The following is a 25,308-nucleotide window of genomic DNA, read 5'->3' as shown; positions in this document are numbered from 1 at the left end:
TTCTTTGGAGTTCTGATGTTTAACTATCATTCATTTTATGGGGCGCGCCTCTGTTTTTGAGGATGTTTGCGAAGAAGAAGAATTTCAGGATGTATATTGTATACGTTTCTTTGACATTAAATGTACCTATTGAACCTCCAACTCAACCTGCCATTTAACCTTTAGGGAATCCTGCAGAGGACACTGTAGTAAGTCTCTTTGCACCTCAAATTTTTGAATTTTTTCTCCATTTAGAAAATAGTCTGCGCTTTTATTTCTTCGAACAAAGTGCATGACCACACACTACCCAACAATGCATTCCATCTGCCTCTTCTTTGCCTATTTTCCTAATCTGTCAAAGTCCTTCTGTAGCCTCTCTACTTCCTCAAATCCACCTGCCCCTTCACCTATCTTTGTATCATCATTAAACCTGGCTTTAAAGCCATCAACCCTATCAACCAAATCATTGACATATAACTTGAAAAGAATTGGTCCCAACAAAGATCCTGTGAAACACCACTAGTCACTGACAGTCAATCAGAAAAAGCTCCTCTTATTTCCACTCTTTGCCTGCTGTATCCATGCTAGTATCTTTCCTGTAATACCATGGGCTCTGAACTTGTTAAGTAGCCTCATGTGTGTCATCTTCTCAAAGTCTTTCTGAAAATCCAAGTACACAACATTTTCCAATTCTCCTTTGTCTTTCTTGCATGTTATTTCTTCAAAGAATTCCAACAGATTTGTCAGGCAAGATTTTCTCTTCAGGCAACCATGTTAAATACGGCCTATTTTATCACGTGCCTCCAAGTACTCCGAAATCCACATCCTTAACAATCGACTCCAACATCTTCCCGACCACTGATGTGACACTAACTGGCCTATCATTTCCTTCCTCCCTTCTTGATGTGGAGTGACATTTGCAATTTTCCAGTCCTAAGGAACCATGCCAGAATCCATTGATTCTTGAAAGATCATTATTAATTCCTCCACAATTTCTTTAGGCACCTCTTTCAGAACCCTGGGGTGTACACCATCTGGTCCCGGTGACCTATCTACCTTCAGACTTTGCAGTTTTCCAAGAACCTTCTCTCAAGTAATGGCAACTTCACACACTTCTGCCCCCTGACACTCTTGAACTTCTAGCATACTGCTTGTGTCTTCCTCAGTGAAGACTGAGGCAAAATACCTATTTAGCTTGTCTGCCATTTCCTTGTCCCCCATTACTTCCTCTCCGGCATTATCTTCCAGTTATCCCATATCTACTCTCACCTCTTCTTTACATTTTATATATTTGAAGAAACTTTTTGTATCCTCATTAATATTATCGGCTATCTTACATTTGCATTCCATCTTTTCCTTCTGTATGACAATTTTAGTTGCCTTCTCATGATTTTTAAAAGCCCCCAATCATCTAGCTTTTGTTCTCTCCTTGATTTTCATGTTGTCTGCCACTGTTGTATCATCCTGCCTTTAGAATACTTCCTCTTTGGGATGTATGTGCCTTCTGAATTGCTTTCAGAAATTCCAGCCATTGCTGATCTGCTGCCAGTGTTCTTTTCCAATCAATTTTGGCCATTATTTATGGATTATGATTCCTAGTACCCACACAGCCATCATATTCACTGGTATCTTTCAGACTGAGCTGGAAGAATGTGCAGTAATAGGGTATGGGTTCCTCATTTGAACCAAGGTGGTAGGCACCAGACACTCCAGGGTGCTTTATGGGGTGTGCCCGTTCAAAACAATGTGAAAACTATTACTACTACCGGATCAGGGAGTAAATAGGTGGGGACAAATGGAGACTGATTCCAGCTGCCCCAGAAGCAAGGAAATTAATTTATTTTATGAGGGGACTGTAATTCGTTGTTTGGGGTTTAAGCAATGATACCAGCCATCTTTCATCTCCAATCCACAAATTGCAACCTATTTCCATTTGCAAGGAATGAAGGATATGTTACTTGTCTCAGTCTGCATACTTTCCTCCAACCTTATGATGAAAACTCCTGAGACTGACACGAACAACATATGGAATACAAATTCAACCTGAAATAATCTGCTCCTAAAGTGTCCTGCAGAAATCATCATACAACATTAGGAGAAAGCAACTATGTCCTAGTTATCTTGAGGGTGATTCGAGAGAACATTTATGGAAATTCAACAGCTGAAGTATTTTGTACTTCCCTATATTCCTATCCCATATATTAGCAAGGACCATACAATATAGACAAATTTTAAATCATCTATACTACAACACTTACAGAAGAATTGTCATCCACAATGAATATGGTACAGCTCTGAGCCTGTATGAATGAAAGGATAGTTGCTGCAATCTTCTTCAAAATTACTTCCAAGGAATGTTGCTCTTCAAATATCAGAGTTGCAAGATCAAGTAGAACCTTTTGAAAAAAAACATGATACATAGATAATGGATGCTATTTCCTTTGATTGTATCAATAACCTAAATTGAACAACTCTTCCAACAAGAATTTGGAGAAGGTAATTGTTGTGTATTCAATATTTCAGTAATATTTTAGTGATCTTGTAGATATTGGTTGATTAAGCATTCTTGTTCGTTTAAATAATTAATCACAAGTTTTATGTATAAATACATTAATAGCATACATCATTACACTACCACAATGCATCTACACACCTCGCTCAACGTAAAGACAAAGTAGACCATGTCCCTGGACTCCCATGTCTTTCTTTGAATTAAAAGATTTATGATTTTGGAATCAAAGTGAATTAAGCTTCATTAATACAGTTAAAATACTGATAACAGAGGCCAGAGTCTTTGAAAGGAAATCAAGTTACCATTTCAGGTTCTGATGAAGGGACTTTCATCTGAAACATTAACTCTGTTTCCTTGATCACATGTATCTTGCCTGAGTATTTCCAGAATTTTTTTTCAGTTTTTGAACTTACGTGCACTTTGCCCAGCATTTGTTCAATCAGCTGTGCCTTGCTCTTTGGAATTTATCCTGCATTTTTCATCTCGAGTTTAGCTTCATGAGTTTATAAAAGGGTGAGCTGATGATGCTGTATCTATTCAGATGCTCAGCTCCAGACCATTGTCAATTCATACACTGAAGTATACAAGTGGATGATTGTTTTACTTCACATCCTCTTGTCAACCAACCTGCCCCTCTGTACACCACCACCTCTGGCAATAAAACCCATGTAAGATGCTGGAAAGTAAGGAGCACATGGCAAATTTTGGGATACACCTCTCAGCCATTTTTGTGCCTGAAATACTCAGCAGACCAGGCAGCATCTGTTACAAACCTTTCGTGGGAGTTCTAGGTAATTTCTGAGAAAAAGCTTGATATCTTGGAAAAACACATTGTTTTTCCAGTATTTTGAACCTTACAGAATCAACTCCAAGAATTCACCTGAAATCCTCCCCCCAACTCCCTTCTCCTACAGTCACCTCAGCTCCCCCACGTGAACGTGCCAAGCAATTTCTGCTGCCCAGTACTTATGTTAACACTGAGATGTGTAGCTACATTCTTGGTCTCGGTAATACCTGATTGCGTCTGTTTTCAAGCCGTGAAGTCTCATACACTTTGGCATTGTGGAGGACAATCCCACAAAACGTCAAATAGGCAGCAAAATCCTAAAATATTTACAATATTAATGTCACACGATGGAAATTGTCATCAGGAAAATACTGATATTATAAACAACATCTTACCTCTTCTTGTTGCATTATTTAGATAAGTTCAAGTTAACTCTTGGAATACAGAGAAAGAAACAATTCATTTAGGAATTTAGGCAGAGGAGTAAAGCATGTAGCTGTCAGGGAATGGAGGAGGCTTGACTCAAAAACAAAGCAGTACAGACGATTTAGCTCTGAGCAATAACTTTAATAATCTACTGCAAAGTAACAAGCCACGAGAGGCCACAAAACAAGAGGGAACAGAAACTAAACTTACAGACAACAGGGTAACTGATGGCTAGGAGCAACTGGTTGAGGCAGGCTGGTTCGATGAGTGAACAAGGACTGTGGATGAGAGCTGGGATTAAATAGGCTGCAGGTGATGAGTTGGAAATGAGTGGCAGGTGACTCCTGTTGGCTGGGTGGAGGCTAGAAGGTGCCTGCCTGTGTAAGCTTGATGGGACCCCTCTCTCCTACCACTGTCTCACTCCGACACAAGATGATCCAAATGGGTCTGGTAGAACTCCTCAGTGAAACTGGACAGCACCCTAGATCTCTCCTCTGAGACATACCTTTTCCAATCAACTAGGTACAGTACTGAACACCCTGTTGACAACATCGTGAATTCATGAACCGGCAAACTGTGTACACCAGACCAGCTTCCACCATCCTAGGTTTTTGAGGTGGAAACACAGGTAGGTTGAGTGGTCCATGGTCAACAGACCTGAGGCAGGACACGTGGAAGGTAGGTGTGATCCTAGCAACAGTGAGAGCTGGAGATGGTGAGTGACTGGATTGATGTGTTGTGTAATCGTAGAGGGATCAATGAACAGGGGTGAGAACTTGCTGCAATTGGTCTGCTGGGGCAGATCTTGGGTAGTCTAGTTGGGCACTGCCGTTGGCTGGCTTGACAGCAGCAGGTGCTGTTGGCAGCTAGAATGGCACATTGTACCCTGTTCCAAGAAATCTGGCAGCAGCAAACCATGGGAAACAAAGGGGGTTTGTAGCCATGAAGCACTTCAAAGGGTGGCATACCTGTGGCAGAGGACGTATGTGGATTGTGGGCAACTCAGCTCAGAGCAGATACCTCTTGCATGTGGATGGGTTAGAGCTGGCAAAGCATCACAGAAACCTCTCCACTTGTAGATTGGCTCGCTCTGACTGACTGTTGGTCTGGGATAATAGCCAGAGCTCAAACTCACTGAGGCACCAAGGAGAGAGCAGAAGGCATGTCAGAAGCAGGAGACAAGTTGTGGACCCCAGTCCGACACAATGTCCTGAGGGGCTGATAGTTAGTTTCTCTAGTTGGTTGGAGGAATAAGACTGGGCACATTGAGGGCAGGCAGCAATGAATGGACTTACACCTGCGATCATAGTGGGCCGCCAGAACTAACACTACAGAAATTCCAGAGTCCATTGCACACCGTTATGACTGGAGAGTTGTGAGGAGTGGGCCCACTGGTGTACCTCACAGCGTAAGGTGTACAGCCTCTCAGATCTGGTTCTCAGGGTCCCAGAATATCAGGGTGAGGATCTGGGTTGATCTCCATTTCAACCGGTTCAAACTGTTGTGACAGGGCATCCGCCTTAGTGTTCTTGAAGCTGAGTTGGTAGGAGATTAGTGAAGTTGAATTGCTCAAAGAAGAGAGCCCAGTGAGCCTGACATGGGTTGAGCTGGCAGGCCTGTTGTTCGGATATGAGGTTCTGGTAGTCAATAGTGCTCAGGAAGGGCTCAGCATTTCCCATTAGCCGTTGTGTCCATTCCTTCAAGGCCCATTTAATGGTGAGTACTCTCTGTCTCCTACATCATAATGACACTGTGCAAAGTTGAATGTGTAAAAAGACACAAGGGTGTGTCTTCCCTTCCGATGCTCACTGGGAGATGATGGCCTTGATGCCCATGTCAGATACATTCACCACTAACACAAAAGGTCCAGAGGGGTTCAAATCGTGGAGTGCTGTGCTGAGGCATCTCTTGAATGCCTTGGAAAGAGTGGTCCACAGCAGTAGACCAGATTATCAGTGAGGTAGGTGATTTGAGAAGAGCAACAATTTGGCTGTCATTTTGATAAATGGTGAGAGATGTTGGAGATGCCAAAAAAGTACTGGAGCTGTTTGAGGGTGTGAGGTTGGGGCCGATTTAATGATGATGCACACTTTCTCTGGGTCCACAGTTATTCCTTGGGTGGAAGGACATAACCCAGGAAGGAAATATCTTGTGTGTGAAACTGGCACTTTCCTAACTTGCAGTACCGTTGGTTTTCAAGACGACGCTGAATGTCTGAACGGATGTGACAGATGTGGTCTTGGGGGTCCCTGGAGAAGGCAAAGACATCGTTGAGTAGATGAACACATACCCGTGTGGCATGTCTTGGAGGATTTTGTTAATGAAGGCTTGGAAAGCAGTTGACTGTTGGAAAGTCCAAAGGGCATCACTGTATACATAGTAGCCAGTGGATGTTATAAATGCTGTCTTCCACTCATCCCCCTGGCAGATGTGGTTGTGTGCACTCCCTAGATCCAATTTGCTGAAAATCTAGGCCCCATGGAGTGTTTTCAATGTGCTCTCCATCAAGGGGAGTGGATAGTGGTTCTTAACGGTGACTTGTTGAGTCCATGGTAGTTGATGTAGGGACAGAGAACACACATTTTTCTTTTTGACAAAGAACCTCAATAATGCAATCATTCATGGCTCTGGTCTTAGGAGGGGAGCGGAAGAAGAACCAACCTTGGTGAGGGGTGGTGTCTGGGAAGAGGACAACTGCACAGTTGCATAGGCCTGTGCAGCTGCAGGGTGCTGACTTCCCTATTACTGAAGGCGATGGCAAGTTCGTGGTATTCCTGTGGGAGTTTGGTGGGGTTGAGGGTCTCCTCCATCTCCACGCATTTATGGGGTGAATTCAACTGAGGTTGCAGGCAGGTGGTCCAGCAGGTGAAACCCCAGATCAGCAGTGAACTGGATTGACCTGGCAAAGTGAGGGTCCTGAGTGGAGAACCAGGAGTAACCCAAGATTAGAGTGTTGGGTGAGTTGATAAGGAGGAATTGGATGAACTCACAGTGCTCTCCAACGCTAATGTGCAAAGACTGTGTGCGCGTTCTGACTATCCCAGACCCCAAGGGATGTCTGTCAGTGGCCGTGATGCGGAAGGGGTAAGAGACAGGTTCAGTAGGGAGTCCAAGCTGCACACAAGAGTCCAGTCCAGAAAGTTGCCTGCTGTGATGGAATCCACCAGAGGCTCCTGTGTGTGTAGACCTATCGGGGTGTGGAGGAGGACAGAGAGAGTGCTTCAGGCTATGTGCTAGGACAAGGGACCAGGGGCAGGTGGAGCTTAACAAATAGAAAGCCCCTCATTTCTACCCATTGATGCTGCTTCTTGGGTGCACTGGGCATTTGATTGATGGGCAAACAGCGGCTCCACAGCAAGTGTACAAGCTGTTTCTTCACCAATGCTCATGCACTTTGGGGGGGAGCAGAAGGCGGGGTTGAGGGAGCTGTCTGAGTTCTGGAGATATTGCTGATGAGAGTCCTGCAGTCTGAAGTGGTGCTGGGAATGGAACTGGGGTTCTGGCTAATAATATGCAGGATCATTCCATTGGACACTTGTCAGTTTGAAGGGCCAGAGTGATGAGACTTGTGAGGTCATTAGGCTTCTCCCAGGTTGACAGCTCATCTTTCAACCACTCCAGAAGGCCGCGCCGGTAATGGGCCAGCAATGCTTCCGCATTCCAACCACGTTCCGCCACGAGGGTCCTAAGATCCATAGTGTAATCCAGTACTGAGCATGAGCCTTGATACAGGCAAAATATCCGATCCACTGCCACTTCGCAGATGGTCAAAAACTCAGTGCACCTCAGCGGTGAATTTATTGCAAATGGGGGTTTTATTGTCCCCGTTGGTGGCTGCCCAGGTCAAAGCTCATACAGTCAAGACAGAGATGATGAAGGCAATCTTGGCTTGGTCCATAAATTACAGAGCTGGCTGAAGCTGAAAGTGTAAGGCACACTGGGACAGGAAGTTGCAGCAGCAGGTTGAGGATCCATTGAAGTGTTTGGGCATTGGAATCTGGGGCTCAGAGTGAGGAGGGGGACTGTCATGGGGTTGCTGTATTGAGATGTAGAGTGGGAAGAGAGTGGCAAGCAGATGGTCAATAGTTTCCTAGGCAGCATCTATGGAAAAAAGTACAGCTGATGTTTCAGGTCGAGATGTCGACTGTGCTTTTTTCCATAGGTGCAACCAGGCCTGCTGAGTTGCTCCAGCATTTTGTGTGCGTTGCTCAGATTTCCAGCATCTGCAGATTTTCTCTTGTTTGGTCAATAGTTTCCTACTGTTTCTGGATCTTGTGCTCTTGACGACCAACAATTTCCCTTAGACAAGCAAATTCTGCTAGGTCAATTGATGGTTCACCCATCCTGTCAGGCAATGTAGAGGTCTGACCCAAAAGCAGAGCAGTGCAGATGATTTAGCAGTGAGTGAGAACTTTAATGATCAACTGCAAACTAACAAGCCATAGCGGGCCACAAAACAAGAAAGAACAGATTCTGAACTCTCAGAAAACAAGATAATTTAAGGCTAGGAGCAACTGGTTGAGGCTGGCTGGTTCCACGGGTCACCAAGGACTGTGGATAAGTGTTGGGTTTAAATGGTCTGCAGGTGATGAACTGGAAACAAGTGGTAGGTGAGTCTTGTTAGCAAAGTGGAGATTGGGAGGTGCCTGCCTGTACAGACCTGACAGTAGCTAGATTAATACCCCTCTATATTCTAAGTGATTGGCAACATTTAAGATTGGAGAAACTCGAGTACATTATGTTTACCATTGATGCTCCAGCCTGTTTTTGGGTCCATGCAAATTTGGCCAGTTTCAGTGACAGGATGGACCACGATGACAGGTAAGTCGGGTGATAATGGGGATATGAGAGTATGACTGTAGAAATCAAATTACATTCCTCTTCAATTATACCATTTTTTTCAACAACTAAAAGTAAATTTGAATTGCTATACAGCCACAATTGCAATGATTAAGATTTCTAGCAGAAATTTTAATAGATTCAGTTATTCAATTATTCAATTTACAACTAATTCAGTTAATTCACTTACGTCTGCAGTTTAATTCATTGTAATATTTCACCATCAGCAGACAAACCAAATCGAATTCAATCAGGTATGAATTTTAGCTTGAAAATCTAAAGTATCTAAAGTCTGTGGTATTTTTAAACACTTAAGCTTTTGTCATAATATAAAAAGGCAAATTTTTAGTTTGGTGTAATGAAAAGAAATCATGGCACTCTAACAGTGATGTTTGTTACTGAATATGTGAATTCTTTCCCTCTCAGGGGAAATGTTTCTACACACTTGAAAGCTAGTCCCTGTGTTAAACACAAAGTTGCAGTTTTATAACACTTATATTCTAAAAAAAATTCCTGATATTCACAATTCAAGCGCAGTACATAACAGATTTACACACAACATACTAAAAGCAGAAATCTATTTTTTCATAATCTTGTTTAAGAGGAGAATATTGGTCAAGAGGATGAATCTAATCTTGTGTTATAAGTGGAAGAAAATAATAAAATTCATAGGCAGTTGCAGTCAGGCAAGCAGCAGTACACTTCAATGTACTACATGTGTCATGTGCTCTGAGACAACCAGTACTCTGAAGTTTCATGGTAAAATAATAATTAATTTTTTTCTTTAAATATTGCTAAGCTGCCTTAAATAATTAATTGAATAATAAGACAAATAACCACCATTTCATAAGGAAATAACAGCTGAGTACAATGCACACAAACTGGACAAATTTTTCAATCACCTGCAAAGGCACACAGCGCCAAGTTGTTCACTGTTCTGGTATGCGAATCTATGATTTCAATACCACTTAAGATGATGCATTTCTTAAAATCATTACCCTACATTGTACATTCAGATTTGAGCTGAAACTTGTACTGTAATCTCTGACTCAGACGCCAATATATTTGAATCATATTGACGTTAATATAAAGCATTAGCTAGAGCAAATGCTGGAGAACTCCACTGGCCAGGTAGCTCCTACGAAGAGGAGTAAACAGTCAATATTTTAGGCAGAGACTCTGATGAAGACACCATAGATACTGCCGGAGCATTTGAGTTCCTCCAACATTTTGTGTATATTGCTCTGGATTTCCAGCATCGGTAGAATCTCTTGTTTTAAGCATTTGTCTGTTTGCCATTTAATGATAGTGATCATCGTATCCAGGTGAGCTGTAGGCCTCCAGGGGTAAATATCTCAACAACTTTAGTGACGCGTTTGAGAAAATTGCTACATGTCCATCAATATTATGGAGCTCTCCCTCAGTAAGGGTCAATGCTTTCAAACAATGATGTGGAGGAGTAGAAAACAGAAAAGGAAGAACTAATCACAACAGCCCAAAGAACTCCAAGAAGAGGAATTCAGGAATATACCAGGTTGATATCATTTTACTCTCAAATCACACTGAACTAAGAAGTAAAATACAAAACTGTTACAGTTCTGTTTGAATGTAATTGTTCTTCAGAAAACTTGATCAGTAAATTTAAAAGCATACGCCATGATGGAACAACAAGTTCAAATTATCAGATTTAGTGTTTGATACTTAAATACTAGAGACAGATTTCATACTATTCTCCATGGCCAAAGCGTTGGTAAGCTGTCTTCCTGACCACTGCACATGTTCTGATGAGTGCAGTAAGGTAGGAAGGTTCATAATTATGAACAGTGATGCACAGTATTTCAAAGTCAGAGAATTGTGTAGCTGGGAGGAAAACCTGTGGGTGGTGGTGTCCTCATGTCCTTTAATCACAATAATCAGAATTGGTAGATGAAGAATTTAGTCTTTAATTATACCATCCTACCTTTTCATCATTTTTGGTAAATGTTCCATGAGTTGCACATTTCTTGTTGATTGCCTGAGCAACTCCGACTACCTGGTAAACAGAAATGGTTAAATAGAAATCAGATACCGCTTAAAGTAATTGATAGATCTCCAGAAGGTTCTAAGTGAACAAAGGATACACTAACCTAGGAATACCCTATCGTAAGGTAACATCTTGCTATGCTCTATTATCTAATTTTATTTAAAATCCTGACATTAAACACAATCAGGTTCAACTTTTATGAATAAGGGACATTTCCAGATATCTAATCTGATTATTATAGTGGTTTAAAAGTGATTAAGCATGGAAACCACTGGGCATGCACTGTGGTGCGACACACAAATTAGCTTCAAATATGAGATGTGCACACAATATGACCCTTGAACAGTGGTAACAGCCAGAGAGTTGAGGTTTATTTCTGTCTTATAATCAGACCATACCTACCTGGGCCACTGTTGTGAAGCCCAAGGCATCAACCTCCTCAAGATAAATTTGTTACATCTTGCACCCTTGCAATTATCCTGGCCACTCCCCTCCTCATTTTACCTCTTTGGTTCGCTCTCCATCACCTTCCCAAATCTCTGCCACAGCAACCATCTGATCAGTAAACTCCATCATTTCTTCAGTGACCTCTGCCATCTCCTTTAACTGGGTATAACTAATCAGAACAATTACTATCCTATTAATAGTTCAAATCACAATATGTTATTCCAAAAGAAAGATGAAGAGATTACAGAAATCGTTAGTGTCACTCATGTCTCCTGGGATGCCTTAAAATATTTTATAGCCAATAAATGGATCCCACAATTAAAAATAAATTCATGCTGTAGTTTCAGCAATAAATATTGGCCAAATCATGGTTATTTTCTTATTAAAGCACAATGTTTAAATTAATTGATAAAAATTGCCCTAATATTGTTTACATTTTAACATGAGGCTCGAATCCAATCAACTGATAACGCTCCAAACGGAAAAAGTGATACACCTGCCCATTCACCTCCTCCTTCCCCCCTATTCAGGGCCCCAAACAGTTCTTTCAGATGAGGCAACACTTCAACTGTGAGATTGTTTGGGTCATTTAGGTGCAGTCTCATCTACATCGGTGAGACCCGATACAGATCAGGGGACTGCTCTGTTGAGCGCCTTCACTCTATCTGCAACAAGTAGGATTTCCCCTTTTAATTCCAATCCCCATTCCCATTCTGACATGTTTGTCCATGGGCTCCTCTGCTGCAGCCTCTCAGTTTGGAGGAGCTACACCTCATATTCTGTCTGGGTAGCCTCCAATCTGGCAGCAAAAACATTAATTTCTCTAACTTCTGGTAATTTGTCACCCCTTTTTCTTCTTCCATTCCCCATTCTGGTTCCTCACTTAACTTTTCTCTGCTCCTTACCTGCTTTTTCACCTCCGTCTGGCACCCTTCCCCCCTCCTTTTCTTCTGGGTCCACTCTCTTCTCCCTTCTTCAGCCCTTTACCTTCTCTAACCATCACCTGCCAGCTCCTCACTTTATCCCCCATTCTCCTAGCCACCTACCCGCTCCCTCACCTATGCTTCATTCCCTCCCCCACCTTCTTCTTCTGGCTTCTTCCCACTTCCTTTCCAGTCCTGATGAAGGGTCTCAGCCAGAAACATCAACTCTTTATTCCTTTCCATAGATGTAGCCTGACCTGCTGAGTTCCTCCAACATTTTGTGTGTATGTTGCTCTGGATTTCCAGCATTTACAGAATCTCTTATATAAATTATAACTCTCGCAAAACCAAACACAAACAAAAATCAATACAGTTCTTATTTCATGAAGGAGGTCATTTCCTTTACTGTATGTTAGAGCTGCAAATTGCCTTTAGCCCTTAATAGATAAAAAAAATTCTATTGTCTCCTTTATGAAACTTTATGGTAGACTGAACAATATTAATCAATATCAAGAAATCACACTACATGATATCAGAAATATGTTATTATGTAGTCCTTATTAAGAATTTTTCAATTTATTGATAATTGTAGCAAAACCATTTAGCTTTGTACTAATCTTATAGTACCTCTAAAGGAGACACAAAGACTTTTTAACGAAAGACCCTTTCTTTCATTTTCATTTGCAGAAATATTATAATATATGTTTGATAATACTTCATTATAAAAGTTGGAGAGGTGGCAACCATCATTTACCTCATTCCTATTAAGTTTTCTCTGGCCTTGACCCCTGTATCGTTTGAGTACAGCATGACTTTAAAGAACTGCGCCTATTCTTTCAACCAAGCAAATTACAGACACAAGCACAACACTGAGTTCAATAATTTCTGATTACTATTTTCTACAACCACTGACATTCATAAACACTTTGTTTGATCTTTATTTATCCTATAATCATCCTCTTTTCCCTTGTAATATTTTAAATGTATTCATGGGTCACAGTGTACTTAGCAAAGCTGATCTATTTTCAATCCCTAACTGCCCTTGAGAGTTGGTGGTAAACTGCTGCAGGAAGTTCCGCTCATCAGGGCTAGGGTTAGGGTTGCAGTTACATTGAAATTTTATAAAGAAACATAGCACATTTTTTCTATAAGTTGGGTAAAAACTGCTGTTTTCATCTATCAGGGACCACCTTGTACTTGTTTCTCTCCCCCCCCCCCCCCCCCGTTCTGCTGCTGACTTCTTCTCTTTCTTTCCAGTCCTGATGAAGGGACTCAGCCCAAAACACCAACGGTTCACGCTCTTCCATCGGTGCTGCCTGGCCTGCTGAGATCCCCCAGCATTCTGTGTGAGTTGCTTTGAAAGATTTCCTGTTTGTCATATTACTATACTGCAAACATGCATAAAGAAGAAAAGTAGGATGCAAGGTCACAAAGCAAATTTAATTTCTAAATGGTCCCGCTTTGTTTTTGCAGGGCTTGCTGTTTTAATCCCATGAAGTCTCATTGGAGTTGTGAAGTATCTAGTTACATTACACAGAATGCTGGGCACTGCTCCAGAAAGACACTACTAAGAAATCATCATGCTACGAAGAAAGTGTAGAATATAGTAACATAAATTATGTTAAAGCTTACACAACGGTTTAGATCAATTTGAAAGCATAATGTGTCAGTAAAGTATAGCTACCTCTCCTTTGTGGTTCTTTATTGGCATGGAGAGAATACTCTGTGTCTTGTACCCTGTGATCTGGTCAACTTCAGCATTGAATCTAGGGTCCTGCAAGGGTTAGAGAATGTTTTGTGAGATACTATCAGCGCTTGCACACAGAACCCCAAACATAGCAATATGCAACATTAACAAACATCTGATTGTGGATTTTTAACCTTGTTTTTTTCTTCACTTTTATTCTCTGACTGAAGAATGGGTCATTCTGTTTTCACTATTTGTTCCTCGGAAGCATGTTAAATTTTGGGAGGAAATTCTATCAGAAATCACTATCTGCTGTTCCTAAAGGGAAAGTATTGCTGGAGTTCATGCCCTGGTTGTTTGTACTGGTTCTATTGTTCTTGATGGTTCTCTGGTACTGATATTGAGACAGCATCTTTATAAGAAGCAGAACATTACAAATTAAAAGGCAATCCCACAAATGCAGGGCACAATTAGTTGTTTTCTTAATTAAAATTTAACTCATATTTATTGCAGTTATTGAACAATTCCAGACTGAAAATTGATTAACCGTGAATCGTGCAAATGCTTCTTTATATGATAATCTCACATTCCTGGCTGCAATTCAGAATGAGCAGATGAAAAGCGTACATTTCAATAGCCTGCTAATCATATTATTTTCTTGTTTATAAAGTATAAAAGTCAGAAAAGAACTATGAAACATGGTCAGGCACACGAGTTAAAACATAACAGTGAAAATTAATAAGTAACATTTTATTGAGCTTCCTGGAAGAGTTTGACTGTTGCAGGAAAGTGTTTCTATGATGCAATAAAAAAGGCTCTATTAGGATTGTTATTGTTTAAAGAGAATGTTTTGGATGTATATGGTAATATTTTGGACTGGTGTTCATATATTTCAGAAATCATTTCAACCCTGAATCATTTATTTTAATTTGCTGTGTTTACCATGCTGTGGTTGTTCAAGGACCAGTCTCCCTGAAAACTAAATCAAAACTAAGTATTATTGATTTTCCAACTTAAATCCTAAGCATGTTTTAATCACCAAGATTTCCTTAATATTTGTGTGCAAATATTAAGCAAATCTTCATTGACCAGAGGACACAGCCACAGAATAGAATCCTTTAAGAATGGGGATGAGTTGAGATTTTTTAGAGAGAGTGGTGAATCTGTGGAATTTGTTCCCACTGGCGGCTGTGGAGGCCAAGTCACTGAGTATATTTAAGGCAGAGGTTGATGGATTCTTGATCAGTCAGGGCATGAGAGGATACGGGATGAGAGCAGGAGATTGGGACTGAGAGAGAAATGGATCAGTCATGATGAAATGGTGCAGCAGAGTTGATGGGTCAAATGTCTTAATCTGCTCCTGAGAATTAGAGGAGCAGAATTAGGTCACTCAGCTTATCGAGTCTCTTCTACCATTCCATCATGGCTGGTCACAGATCCCACTCAATCCCATACACCTGCCTTTTCACCATATCAAGTGACGCCCTGGACAATCAGGAAATGATCAACTTCCACTTTAACTATACCCACAGATTTGGCTTCCACAGATGTCTGTGGCACAAATTCACTACCTTCTCATTAAAAGAAATTCCTCTGTTCTAAAAGGATGCCCCTCAATTTTGAGGCTGTGCCCTTTAGTTCTGGGTACCCTCATCAGAGGAAACATCCTCTCTACATCTATGTTATCTTTTCCTTTCAACGTTCGATAGGTTTTAATGAGATCCTTCTGCATTCTTCTAAATTCCAGTGAGTACAGGCCCAAAGCTGCCAAATGCTCCTTATATGTTAACCCATTCATTCCCAGAATCATCCTGGTGAACCTCCTCTGGACTCTCTCCAATGACAACACATCCTTTCTGAGATGTAGGACCCAACACTGTTGACAATACTCCAAGTGCGGCCTGACTAGTGTCTTATAAATCCTCAGCATCATCTTCTTGCTTTTATATTCTATTCTCCTTGAAATAAATGCCAATATTACATTTCCCTTTTTTATCACAGGTTCACCGAGGACTCCAAAGTCCATCTGCATTCCTGATGTTTGAATTTTCTCCCCATTTAGATAATAGTCCACACTATTGTTCCTTTTACGCAAATGCATTATCGTACATTTCCCAACACTATTCTCTCTGCCACCTTTTTGCCCATTCTTCCAATTTGCCTAAGTCCTGTTGCAATCACGTCACTTCCTCAACACTATCAACCCCTCCAGCTAGCTTCACATCATCTGCAAACTTTGCCACAAAGCCATCAATTCCATTATCTAAATCACTGACAAACAATGTGAGAAGTAGTGGTCCCAATACTGACATGAGGAACCTCACTAGTTACTGGCAGCAAACCAGAAAAGGCTCCCTTTATTTGCACTCATTGCTTCCTGCCTGTCAGCCATTCCTCTATCCATGCCAGTATCTTTCCTGTAATGCCATTGGATTTTACCCTATTAAGCAGTCTCATGTGTGGCACCTTATCAAACGTCTTTGGAAAATCCAAGTAAATGACATCCACTGCCTCTCCTTTGCCACCCTATTGTTATTTCTCGAAGAACTCTAACAGATTAGTCAGGCAAGAGTTTGCTTTATAGAAACCATGCTGACCTTGATTTATTTTATCTTTAGTTTCCAAGTAGCCCAAAACCACATCCTTAATAATAGACTCCAACACATTCCCAACCACTGAGGCGAAGCTTACAGGCCTGTAATTTCTTTTCTTTTCCCTTCCTCTTTTTTTAAAGAGTGGAGTGACATTTGCAATATTCAAGTCTTCTGGGGCCATGCCAGAATCAACTGATTCTAGAAAGATCATGACCAATGGATCCATTATCTCTTCAGCAACCTCTCTCAGGACTCTGGGATGTTGTCCATCTGGTCCAGGTGACTTATCCACCTTAAGACCTTTGAGTTTGCCTAACACTTTTTCCTTTGTAATAGCAATGGCACTCACTCCTGCTCCCTGATGCTCACGAACCTCTGGCACACCGCTAGTGTCTTCCACAGTGAAGACAGATACAAAGTATCCATTAAGTTCGTCCGCCGTTACTTTGTCCCCCATTACTCCCTCACCAGCATCATTGTCCAGTGGTCCAATATCAACTCTCACCTCCCTTTTAATTTGAAAAAACGTTTGGTATCCTGCTTTATATTATTGGCTAGTCTGCCCTCATATTTCATCTTTTCCCTTCCTATAGATTTTTTAGTTGCCTTTTATTAAATTTTAAAATCTTCCCAATCATCCAACTTCCCACTCACTTTTGCTACATTATATTCCCTTTCCTTGACTTTTATGCAGTCCTTAATTTCCCTTGTCAGACACAGTTGCCTACCCCTGCCATTTGAGAACTTTGGAATTGAGAGATTCAAATCTCATTGATTCAGAACTGAGAGATTCAAATCTGCCATTTGAGGGATTCGGAACAAGAAGGAAGCAGGAGAGCACCTAAGGATTTCTAGTGGGAAGACATTTTGAGTTCTCGGATGAAGAGAGAGGCCAGACTGCGCAGGCGCGTGACGGCAGCCAGTTGAGCGCAAACAGAAAGAAGGCAGCCATATCCAGCGGGCAGCGTTGGGAGCGGGCAGCAGAGTGAGAGGCAGCGGAGTGAAAGGGCCTTGGCTCCACGGGCTTCAACCATAACGGGACGAGGTGAGGCAGTTGTTGATTGCAAAAGGAGGTAGTATGTGTGTGAGGCCAGTTTTCTGTGGTCGGTGTCAGATGTGGGAGGTCCTGGAGTCTCCTGGCGTCCCGGACGGCCACATCTGCACCCGGTACATCGAGATGCAACTCCTAAGGGACCGTGTTAGGGAACTGGAGCTGCAGCTCGATGACCTTCGTCTGGTCAGGGAGAGTGAGGAGGTGATAGAGAGGAGTTACAGAGAGGTGGTCACTCTGGGGCCACGGGGGACAGAGAAATGGGTCACAGTCAGGAGAGGGAAGGGGAAGAGTCAGGTACTAGAGAGTACCCAAGTGGCTGTACCCCTTGACAATAAGTACTCCTGTTTGAGTACTGTTGGGGGGGGGGGACAGCCTACCTGGGGGACGCAACAGTGGCCATGCCTCTGACACAGAGTCTGGCCCTGTGGCTCAGAAGGGTAGGGAAAGGAAGAGGAAGGCAGTAGTGATAGGGGACTCGATAGTCAGGGGTTCAGACAGACGATTCTGTGGACGCAGGAAAGAAACTCGGATGGTAGTTTGCCTCCCAGGTGCCAGGGTCTGGGATGTTTGTGATCGCATCCAAGATATCCTGCTGTGGGAGGGAGAACAGCCAGAGGTCGTGGTACATATTGGTACCAATGACATAGGTAGGAAAAGGGAAGAGGTTCTGAAAGAAGACTACAGGGAGTTAGGAAAGAAGTTGTAAAGCAGGACCTCAAAGGTAGTAATCTCAGGATTACTGCCTGTGCCACGCGACAGTGAGAATAGGAATAGAACGAGGTGGAGGATAAATGCATGGCTGAGGGATTGGAGCAGGGGACAGGGATTCAGATTTCTGGATCATTGGGACCTCTTTTGGGGCGGGTGTGACCTGTACAAAAAGGACGGGTTGCACTTGAATCCCAAGGGGGACCAATATCCTGGCGGGCAGGTTTGATAGAGCTGTTGGGGAGGGTTTAAACTAGTTTGGCAGGGGGGTGGGAAGCAGAATGTGAGTGCAGGGATTAAGGTAGAAGGATTAATTAATGCTAATTAATTAATTAATTAATGCTGAGTTTTGAGTTGATGAGGAAGGACAAGCAGGGGACAGAACATAATTGTAGCCAGTTAAAGGGGTTGAAATGTGTCTATTTCAATGCTAGGAGTATTAGGAACAAGGAAGATGAACTTAGAGCATGGATTAGTATGTGGAACTACGATGTTGTGACCGTTACTGGAACTTGGTTGGAGGAAGGGCAGGATTGGATGATGCAGGTCCTGGGGTTCAGGTGTTTTAAAAGGAATAGGATGGGAGGTGGAAAAGGGAGGGGAGTGGCATTGCTGGTCAGGGGTAGTATCACGGCTATAGAAAGGGAGGACGCTGCAGAAGGAGTGTCCACGGAGTCAGTCTGGGTGGAAGTCAGAAATAGGAACGGATCAATCACTGTGCTGGGAGTAGTCTATAAGCCCTCAAATATCCCTCGGGACACCAAGGAGCAGATAAGCAGGCAGATTTTAGAATGGAGCAGGAAATACAGGGTAGTAGTTATGGGTGATTTCAACTTCCCTCATATTGACTGGCACCTCCTGAGTGCAAGGGGGATAGGTGGGGCTGAATTTGTCAGGTGTGTTCAAGAAAGATTCCTGACACAGTTAGTGGGCTGGCTGACAAGAGGAGAGGCTACACTGGATCTAGTTCTGGGTAATGAACCTGGTCAGGTGACAGACCTCTTGGTGGGGGAGCATTTTGGTAAGAGTGACCACAACTCCCTTAGCTTCAGCATAGCTACGGAAAGGGATAAAATCAGATGAAATGGTAAAGTGCTTAACTGGAGAAGGGCTAACTTTGAAGGGATGAGACAGGAAACAGGAAACAATTTACTAGCGAGAGTAAATTGGAAACAGATGTTCAAAGGGGAAAGCACAGAAATAATGTGGGAGAAGTTTAGGGACCACTTGAGCTGGGTTCAGGATAGGTTTGTCCCACTGAGGCAAGGAAAAAATGGTAGGAAAAGGGAACCGTGGCTGACGAAACACGTGAGGCAACTCGTCAAGAGGAAAAAGGAAGCATATGTTAGATATAAGAAGCAGGAACTGGAGGGGCTTATGAGAAATATAGGGTAGCCAGGAAGGAGCTAAAGAAAGGACTTAGCAGAGCTTGAAGGGGGCATGAGAAGGCCTTGGCATGTAGGATTAAGGAGAACCCCAAGGCATTCTATGCGTATGTGAAGAATAGGAGGATGACGAGAACGAAGGTGGGACCGCTAAAGGATAAAGAGGGCAACATGTGCCTGGAGGCAGAGGAGGTTGGGAGGTCCTAAATGAATACTTTGCTTCAGTATTCACAAGTGAAAAGGATCTTCATCAGGATGAGGTTGAAGTTGAGCAGGCCTATGTGCTGGACAATGTGGAGATTAGGGAAGAAGAAGTGCCGGATCTTCTTAAAAACATTAAGATTGATAAATCCCCAGGGCCGGATATGATACACCCCAGGTTGTTGTGGGAATTGAGAGAAGAGATTGCAGGAGCATTAGCTATGATCTTTGAATCCTCTTTGGCTACAGGGGAAGTGCCGGAGGACTGGAGAATGGCAAATGTAGTTCCCTTGTTTAAAAAAGGTAATAGGGAGAAACTTGGGAACTATAGACCGGTGAGTCTTACATCAGTGGTATGCAAGCTACTGTAAAGGATTCTTAAGGATAGGATCTATGAGCATTTGGAGAAGTACAGTCTACTCATGGATAGTCAACATGGCTTTGTGAAGAGAAGATCATGCCTCACAAGCCTGATTGAGTTTTTTGAAGAGGTAACAAAAGAAGTTGATGAAGGTAGGACAGTGGATGTGGTCTACATGGACTTTAGCCAAGCATTTGACAAGGTCCCTCATGAGAGACTCATCCAGAAAGTCATGAGGCATGGGATAAGTGGAACCTTGGCTGTTTGGATAAAAAATTGGCTTAAAGGAAGAAAGCAGAAGGTAGTTGTGGAAGGAAAGTATTCTGCCTGGAGGTTGGTGACTAGTGGAGTGCCACAGGGATCTGTCTTGGGACTCCTGCTATTTGTGATTTTTATAAATGACCTGGATGTAGAGGCAGAAGGATGGGTGAGTAAGTTTGCGGATGACACGAAGATTGGAGGAGTTGTGGATGGAGCTGTAGGTGGTCGAAGGTTACAAGAGGATATAGACTGGCTGCAGAGTTGGGCAGAAAAATGGCAGATGGCATTCAATCCAGCCAAGTGTGAGACGATGCATTTTGGAAAGACAAACCAGAAGACTGAGTACAGCATTAATGGTCAGTTTCTTAAGAGTGTGGATGAACAAGGGGACCTTGGGGTTCAAATCCATACATCCCTCAAGGTCGCTGCACAGGTTGATAGGGTAGTTAAGAAGGCCTATGGGATGCTAGGCTTCATTAACAGGGGGATTGAGTTCAAGAGTAGAGAGGTCACGTTGCAACTCTACATATCTCTGGTGAGACTGCACTTAGAGTATTGTGTTCAATTCTGGTCACCTCATTATAGGAAGGATGTGGAAGCTATGGAGAGAGTGCAGAGGAGATTTACCAGGATGTTGCCTGGATTGGAGAACAAGTCATATGAAGCAAGGTTAGCAGAGCTGGGACTTTTCTCTTTAGAGCATAGAAGAATGAGAGGGGACTTGATAGAGGTCTACAAGATTATGAGAGGCATAGATAGGGTGGATGGTCAGTACCTGTTTCCCAGGGCACCAATAGCAAACACCAGAGGGCATATGTACAAAATTAAGGGAGGGAAGTTTAGGGGAGACATCAGGGGTAAGTTTTTTACACAGAGGGTTGTGGGTGCCTGAATGACTTGCCAGGGATAGTGGTGGAGGCTAAAACATTAGGGATATTGAAGAGCCTCTTGGACAGGCACATGGATGAAAGAAAAATGGAAGGTTACAGGGTAGTGTGGATTTAGTACTTTTTTTTAAGGATTATATGGGTCAGCACAACATGGAGGGCTGAAGGGCCTGTACTGTGCTGTAGTGTTCTATGGTTAACTTCTTTTTCTGTGGGACATTTCTATCCTGCACCTCGTGAACTACTCCCAGAAGCTTCAGATACCTCTGCTCTGCTGTCATCCGCACCAGTATCCCCCTCCAATCTGCCTGGGCAAGCTCCTCTCTCGTGCCTCTGTAATTCCCTTTACTCCATTGCGATACTGATACATGTGACTTATACTTCTGCCTCTCAAATTACAATATGAATTCAATCATATTATGATCTTTGTCTCCTAAGAGTTCCTTTACATTAAGCTCCCTAATCAGATCTGGGTTATTACACAATAGCCAACCTAAGATAGCATTTCCCTGAGTAGGCTCAAGTATAAGCTGCTCTATAAAGCCATCTTGCATTCAACACATGCCCTCTTTTGTGATCCAACACCAACCTGATTTTCCCAATCCCCTTGCATATCGAAGTACCTCATTATTATTGTGTCATTACCCTAAATGTGCCTTTTCCAGCTCCCTTTGCAATCTCAACCCCACATCTTGGGTACTGTTTGCAGGCCAATATATGATCCCCATCATGGTTTTTTTACCTTGCATTTTCTTAACTCCACCCACGAAGATTCGACATTCTCTGACCCTATGTCACCTCTTTCTAAAGATCTCTTACCAACAGAGTCACACCACCGCCTTGCCTTCCTGCCTGTCCTTTTGATAGAAAGTATATCCTTTGATGTTAATCTCCCACCTATGATCTTCTTTCAGCCACGGCTCAGTGATGCCCACAACATCCTACCAACCGATCTCTAATTGTGCCATGAGTTCGTCCACCTTATTTTGAATGCTACAAGCATTTAAATACAGCACCTTCAGTCCTACATTCTTTGCTCTTTTGAATTTTGCGTTTGTGGTTCAATTAAACTCTTTGCTCTGTCTGCATTTGTACCCAATCATTGACTTGACCTTCCTTACATTCATGTTACACCCATCATCTACTTGTAAACCTGCTGGCTCATCCTCAGCTCTATCATACTGGTTCCCATCCCCCTGCCATATTAGTTTAAACCACTCCCAACAGGTTCAATAAACCTGCCCACAAGGATATTGGTCCCCCACGGATTCAAGTGCAACACATCCCTTTTGTACAGAGGCCACCTGCCCCAGGAGAGGTTCCAGTTATCCAGAAATCTGAATGCTCGCCCCACTCCAATTCTTCAGTCACGCATTTATCTGCAACCTCATTCAATTACTATCCTCACTGTCACGTGGTACAGGCAGCAATCCCGAGATTACTACCCTTGAGGTCCTGCTTCTCAGCTTCCTTCCCAACTCCCTGTATTCTGTTTTTAGGATCTTCTCCCTTTTCTACCTATGTCATTGGTACCAGTATACTAGACTTCTGGCTATTCACCCTCCCTTTTCGGGATATTCTGGACGTGCTCAGAAACATCACGGACCCTGGCACCTGGGAGGCAAAGTAGTATCTGTGTTTCCTTTACACGTCCACAGAATTACCTATCTGTCCCCCTAACTATAGAGCCCCCTATCACTGCAGCCATCCTCTTCATTCCCTACCCTTCTGAGTCACAGGGCCAGACTCAGTGCCAGAGGCATGGCCACTGTTACTTCCCCCAGGTTACTCATTCCCCCCTACAGTACTCAAAATGGAGTACTTATTGTTGAGAGGGATAGCCACAGGGGATGCTCTCTGATGCACCATGAATAACTCACTCTGAGACGTAGGAAGCGAGGTATCGGCTTTTATTGACTGGAAGAATGAACAACACTACATCCTGGGGAATGAGGCTGGGCAACAGGCCTCAGTCGCCTTTATACAGGGGTCTGTGGGAGGAGCCACAGGAGCAGTCAGCAGGGGGGTCTGTGGGAGGAGCCACAGGAGCAGTCAGCAGGGGTCTGTGGGAGGAGCCACAGGAGCAGTCAGCAGGGGTCTGTGGGAGGAGCCACAGGAGCAGTCAGCAGGGGTCTGTGGGAGGAGCCACAGGAGCAGTCAGCAGGGGTCTGTGGGAGGAGCCACAGGAGCAGTCAGCAGGGGTCTGTGGGAGGAGCCACAGGAGCAGTCAGCAGGGGTCTGTGGGAGGAGCCACAGGAGCAGTCAGCAGGGGTCTGTGGGAGGAGCCACAGGAGCAGTCAGCAGGGGTCTGTGGGAGGAGCCACAGGAGCAGTCAGCAGGGGTCTGTGGGAGGAGCCACAGGAGCAGTCAGCCGGGGTCTGTGGGAGGAGCCACAGGAGCAGTCAGCAGGGGTCTGTGGGAGGAGCCACAGGAGCAGTCAGCAGGGGTCTGTGGGAGGAGCCACAGGAGCAGTCAGCAGGGTCTGTGGGAGGAGCCACAGGAGCAGTCAGCAGGGTCTGTGGGAGGAGCCACAGGAGGAGTCAGCAGGGGTCTGTGGGAGGAGCCACAGGAGCAGTCAGCGGGGGGGGGGGGGGTCTGTGGGAGGAGCCACAGGAGCAGTCAGCCGGGGTCTGTGGGAGGAGCCACAGGAGCAGTCAGCAGGGTCTGTGGGAGGAGCCACAGGAGCAGTCAGCGGGGGTCTGTGGGAGGAGCCACAGGAGCAGTCAGCAGGGTCTGTGGGAGGAGCCACAGGAGCAGTCAGCAGGGGTCTGTGGGAGGAGCCACAGGAGCAGTCAGCAGGGGTCTGTGGGAGGAGCCACAGGAGCAGTCAGCAGGGGGTCTGTGGGAGGAGCCACAGGAGCAGTCAGCCGGGGTCTGTGGGAGGAGCCACAGGAGCAGTCAGTAGGGGTCAGTGGGAGGAGCCACAGGAGCAGTCAGCCGGGGTCTGTGGGAGGAGCCACAGGAGCAGTCAGCCGGGGTCTGTGGGAGGAGCCACAGGAGCAGTCAGCAGGTGTCTGTGGGAGGAGCCACAGGAGCAGTCAGCAGGGGGTCTGTGGGAGGAGCCACAGGAGCAGTCAGCAGGGGTCTGTGGGAGGAGCCACAGGAGCAGTCAGCCGGGGTCTGTGGGAGAAGCCACAGGAGCAGTCAGCAGGGGTCTGTGGGAGGAGCCACAGGAGCAGTCAGCAGGTGTCTGTGGGAGGAGCCACAGGAGCAGTCCAGACAGGTATATGTAGTTCACCACACTCTCCACTATCTGTCATTCCCCCTTTCCTCTCCTGACATTCACACATTTATCTGTCTCCTGTAGCCTTAGGGTGACTACTTCACTGTAGCTCCTCTCTATCACCTCCTCGCTTACCCTAACAAGCCAAAGGTCATTGAGCTGCAGCTCCAGTTCCCTAACACAGTCTCTAGGGAGCTGCATCTGCCTCTGGGCCTGTAGTCACTGGAATGAGGGAGAATCACATTGAGATTCATCAAATATTGATAGAACTAGACAGAGTGGACATGGAGAGGATGTTTCCTGTAGTGGGGGAGGCTAGGGCCAGAAAGCACAGCCTCAGAATGGGACACCCCTTAAGAGCAGAGATGAAGAAGAATTTCTTTAGCCAGAGCATGGTGAGTGGAAGCGAAGTCACTGGGTCTACTTAAAGCAGGGTTGATCGGTAAGAGCACCAAAGGGTACAGGCGGAAGGTGGGAGAATGGATTTAGAGAATAACTCAGCCATGATGAAATGGCAGAGCAGACCTGATGCGCCAAACGGCTTAATTCTGTCCTATGTCCTTTGGGCTTGTGGTCAAATTTTCCATTCTGTTTTATCGTACCAGCATCATGGGCACCACGGTAGATTAGTGCTATCACAGCTCAGAATGTTGGAGTTTGGAGCGCAATTCCAGAGTTCTTTGTATATCCTCCCTGTGGAATGCATGGTTTCCTTGGATGCTCCACCTTCTCCCACAATCCAAAGACGTAGGTTAACTGGCCATTGTAAATTGTCCCGGGATTAGACTAGAGTTAAATCAGGGCCGTCGGGGTTGCTGGGGTGGGACGGCTCAAATTGTGGGAAGGGCCTACCCTATAACATATCTCTCAATAAAATAAATACTATCATAGATTATTCCCCACACAAAAAATGTCCTTGATTGTGCAAAATGAAAATCCAATTTGATGTAAAAAAGGAAATGTAACATCAATGATATCGAGAGTAATTAACCCTATTATTTCTGCATTGTA

At 44.0% G+C, this 25,308-nt stretch overlaps 1 protein-coding gene across 3 annotated transcripts in view; it reads right to left on the bottom strand.

The window, feature by feature from the left end:
• Positions 1–25,308, bottom strand: part of pde5ab (phosphodiesterase 5A, cGMP-specific, b) — a 121,924-nt gene that overhangs the window by 76,306 nt on the left and 20,310 nt on the right. For all 3 annotated transcript variants that reach the window (XM_073065175.1, XM_073065173.1, XM_073065174.1), the window contains exons 3-6: positions 13,621–13,710; positions 10,504–10,575; positions 3,506–3,595; positions 2,238–2,375 (exon numbers count right to left, since the gene is read on the bottom strand). In XM_073065175.1, the coding sequence (XP_072921276.1) occupies positions 2,238–2,375; positions 3,506–3,595; positions 10,504–10,575; positions 13,621–13,710 (390 nt within the window). The remainder of the gene's footprint in view (positions 1–2,237; positions 2,376–3,505; positions 3,596–10,503; positions 10,576–13,620; positions 13,711–25,308) is intronic.

This window comes from Hemitrygon akajei, chromosome 13 (assembly GCF_048418815.1).
Source record: "Hemitrygon akajei chromosome 13, sHemAka1.3, whole genome shotgun sequence".
In the NCBI taxonomy this organism is placed as follows: Eukaryota; Metazoa; Chordata; class Chondrichthyes; order Myliobatiformes; family Dasyatidae; genus Hemitrygon; species Hemitrygon akajei.
Note: the sequence above shows the minus strand (reverse complement) of the source record. Positions and strands in the feature narration are given on the sequence as shown.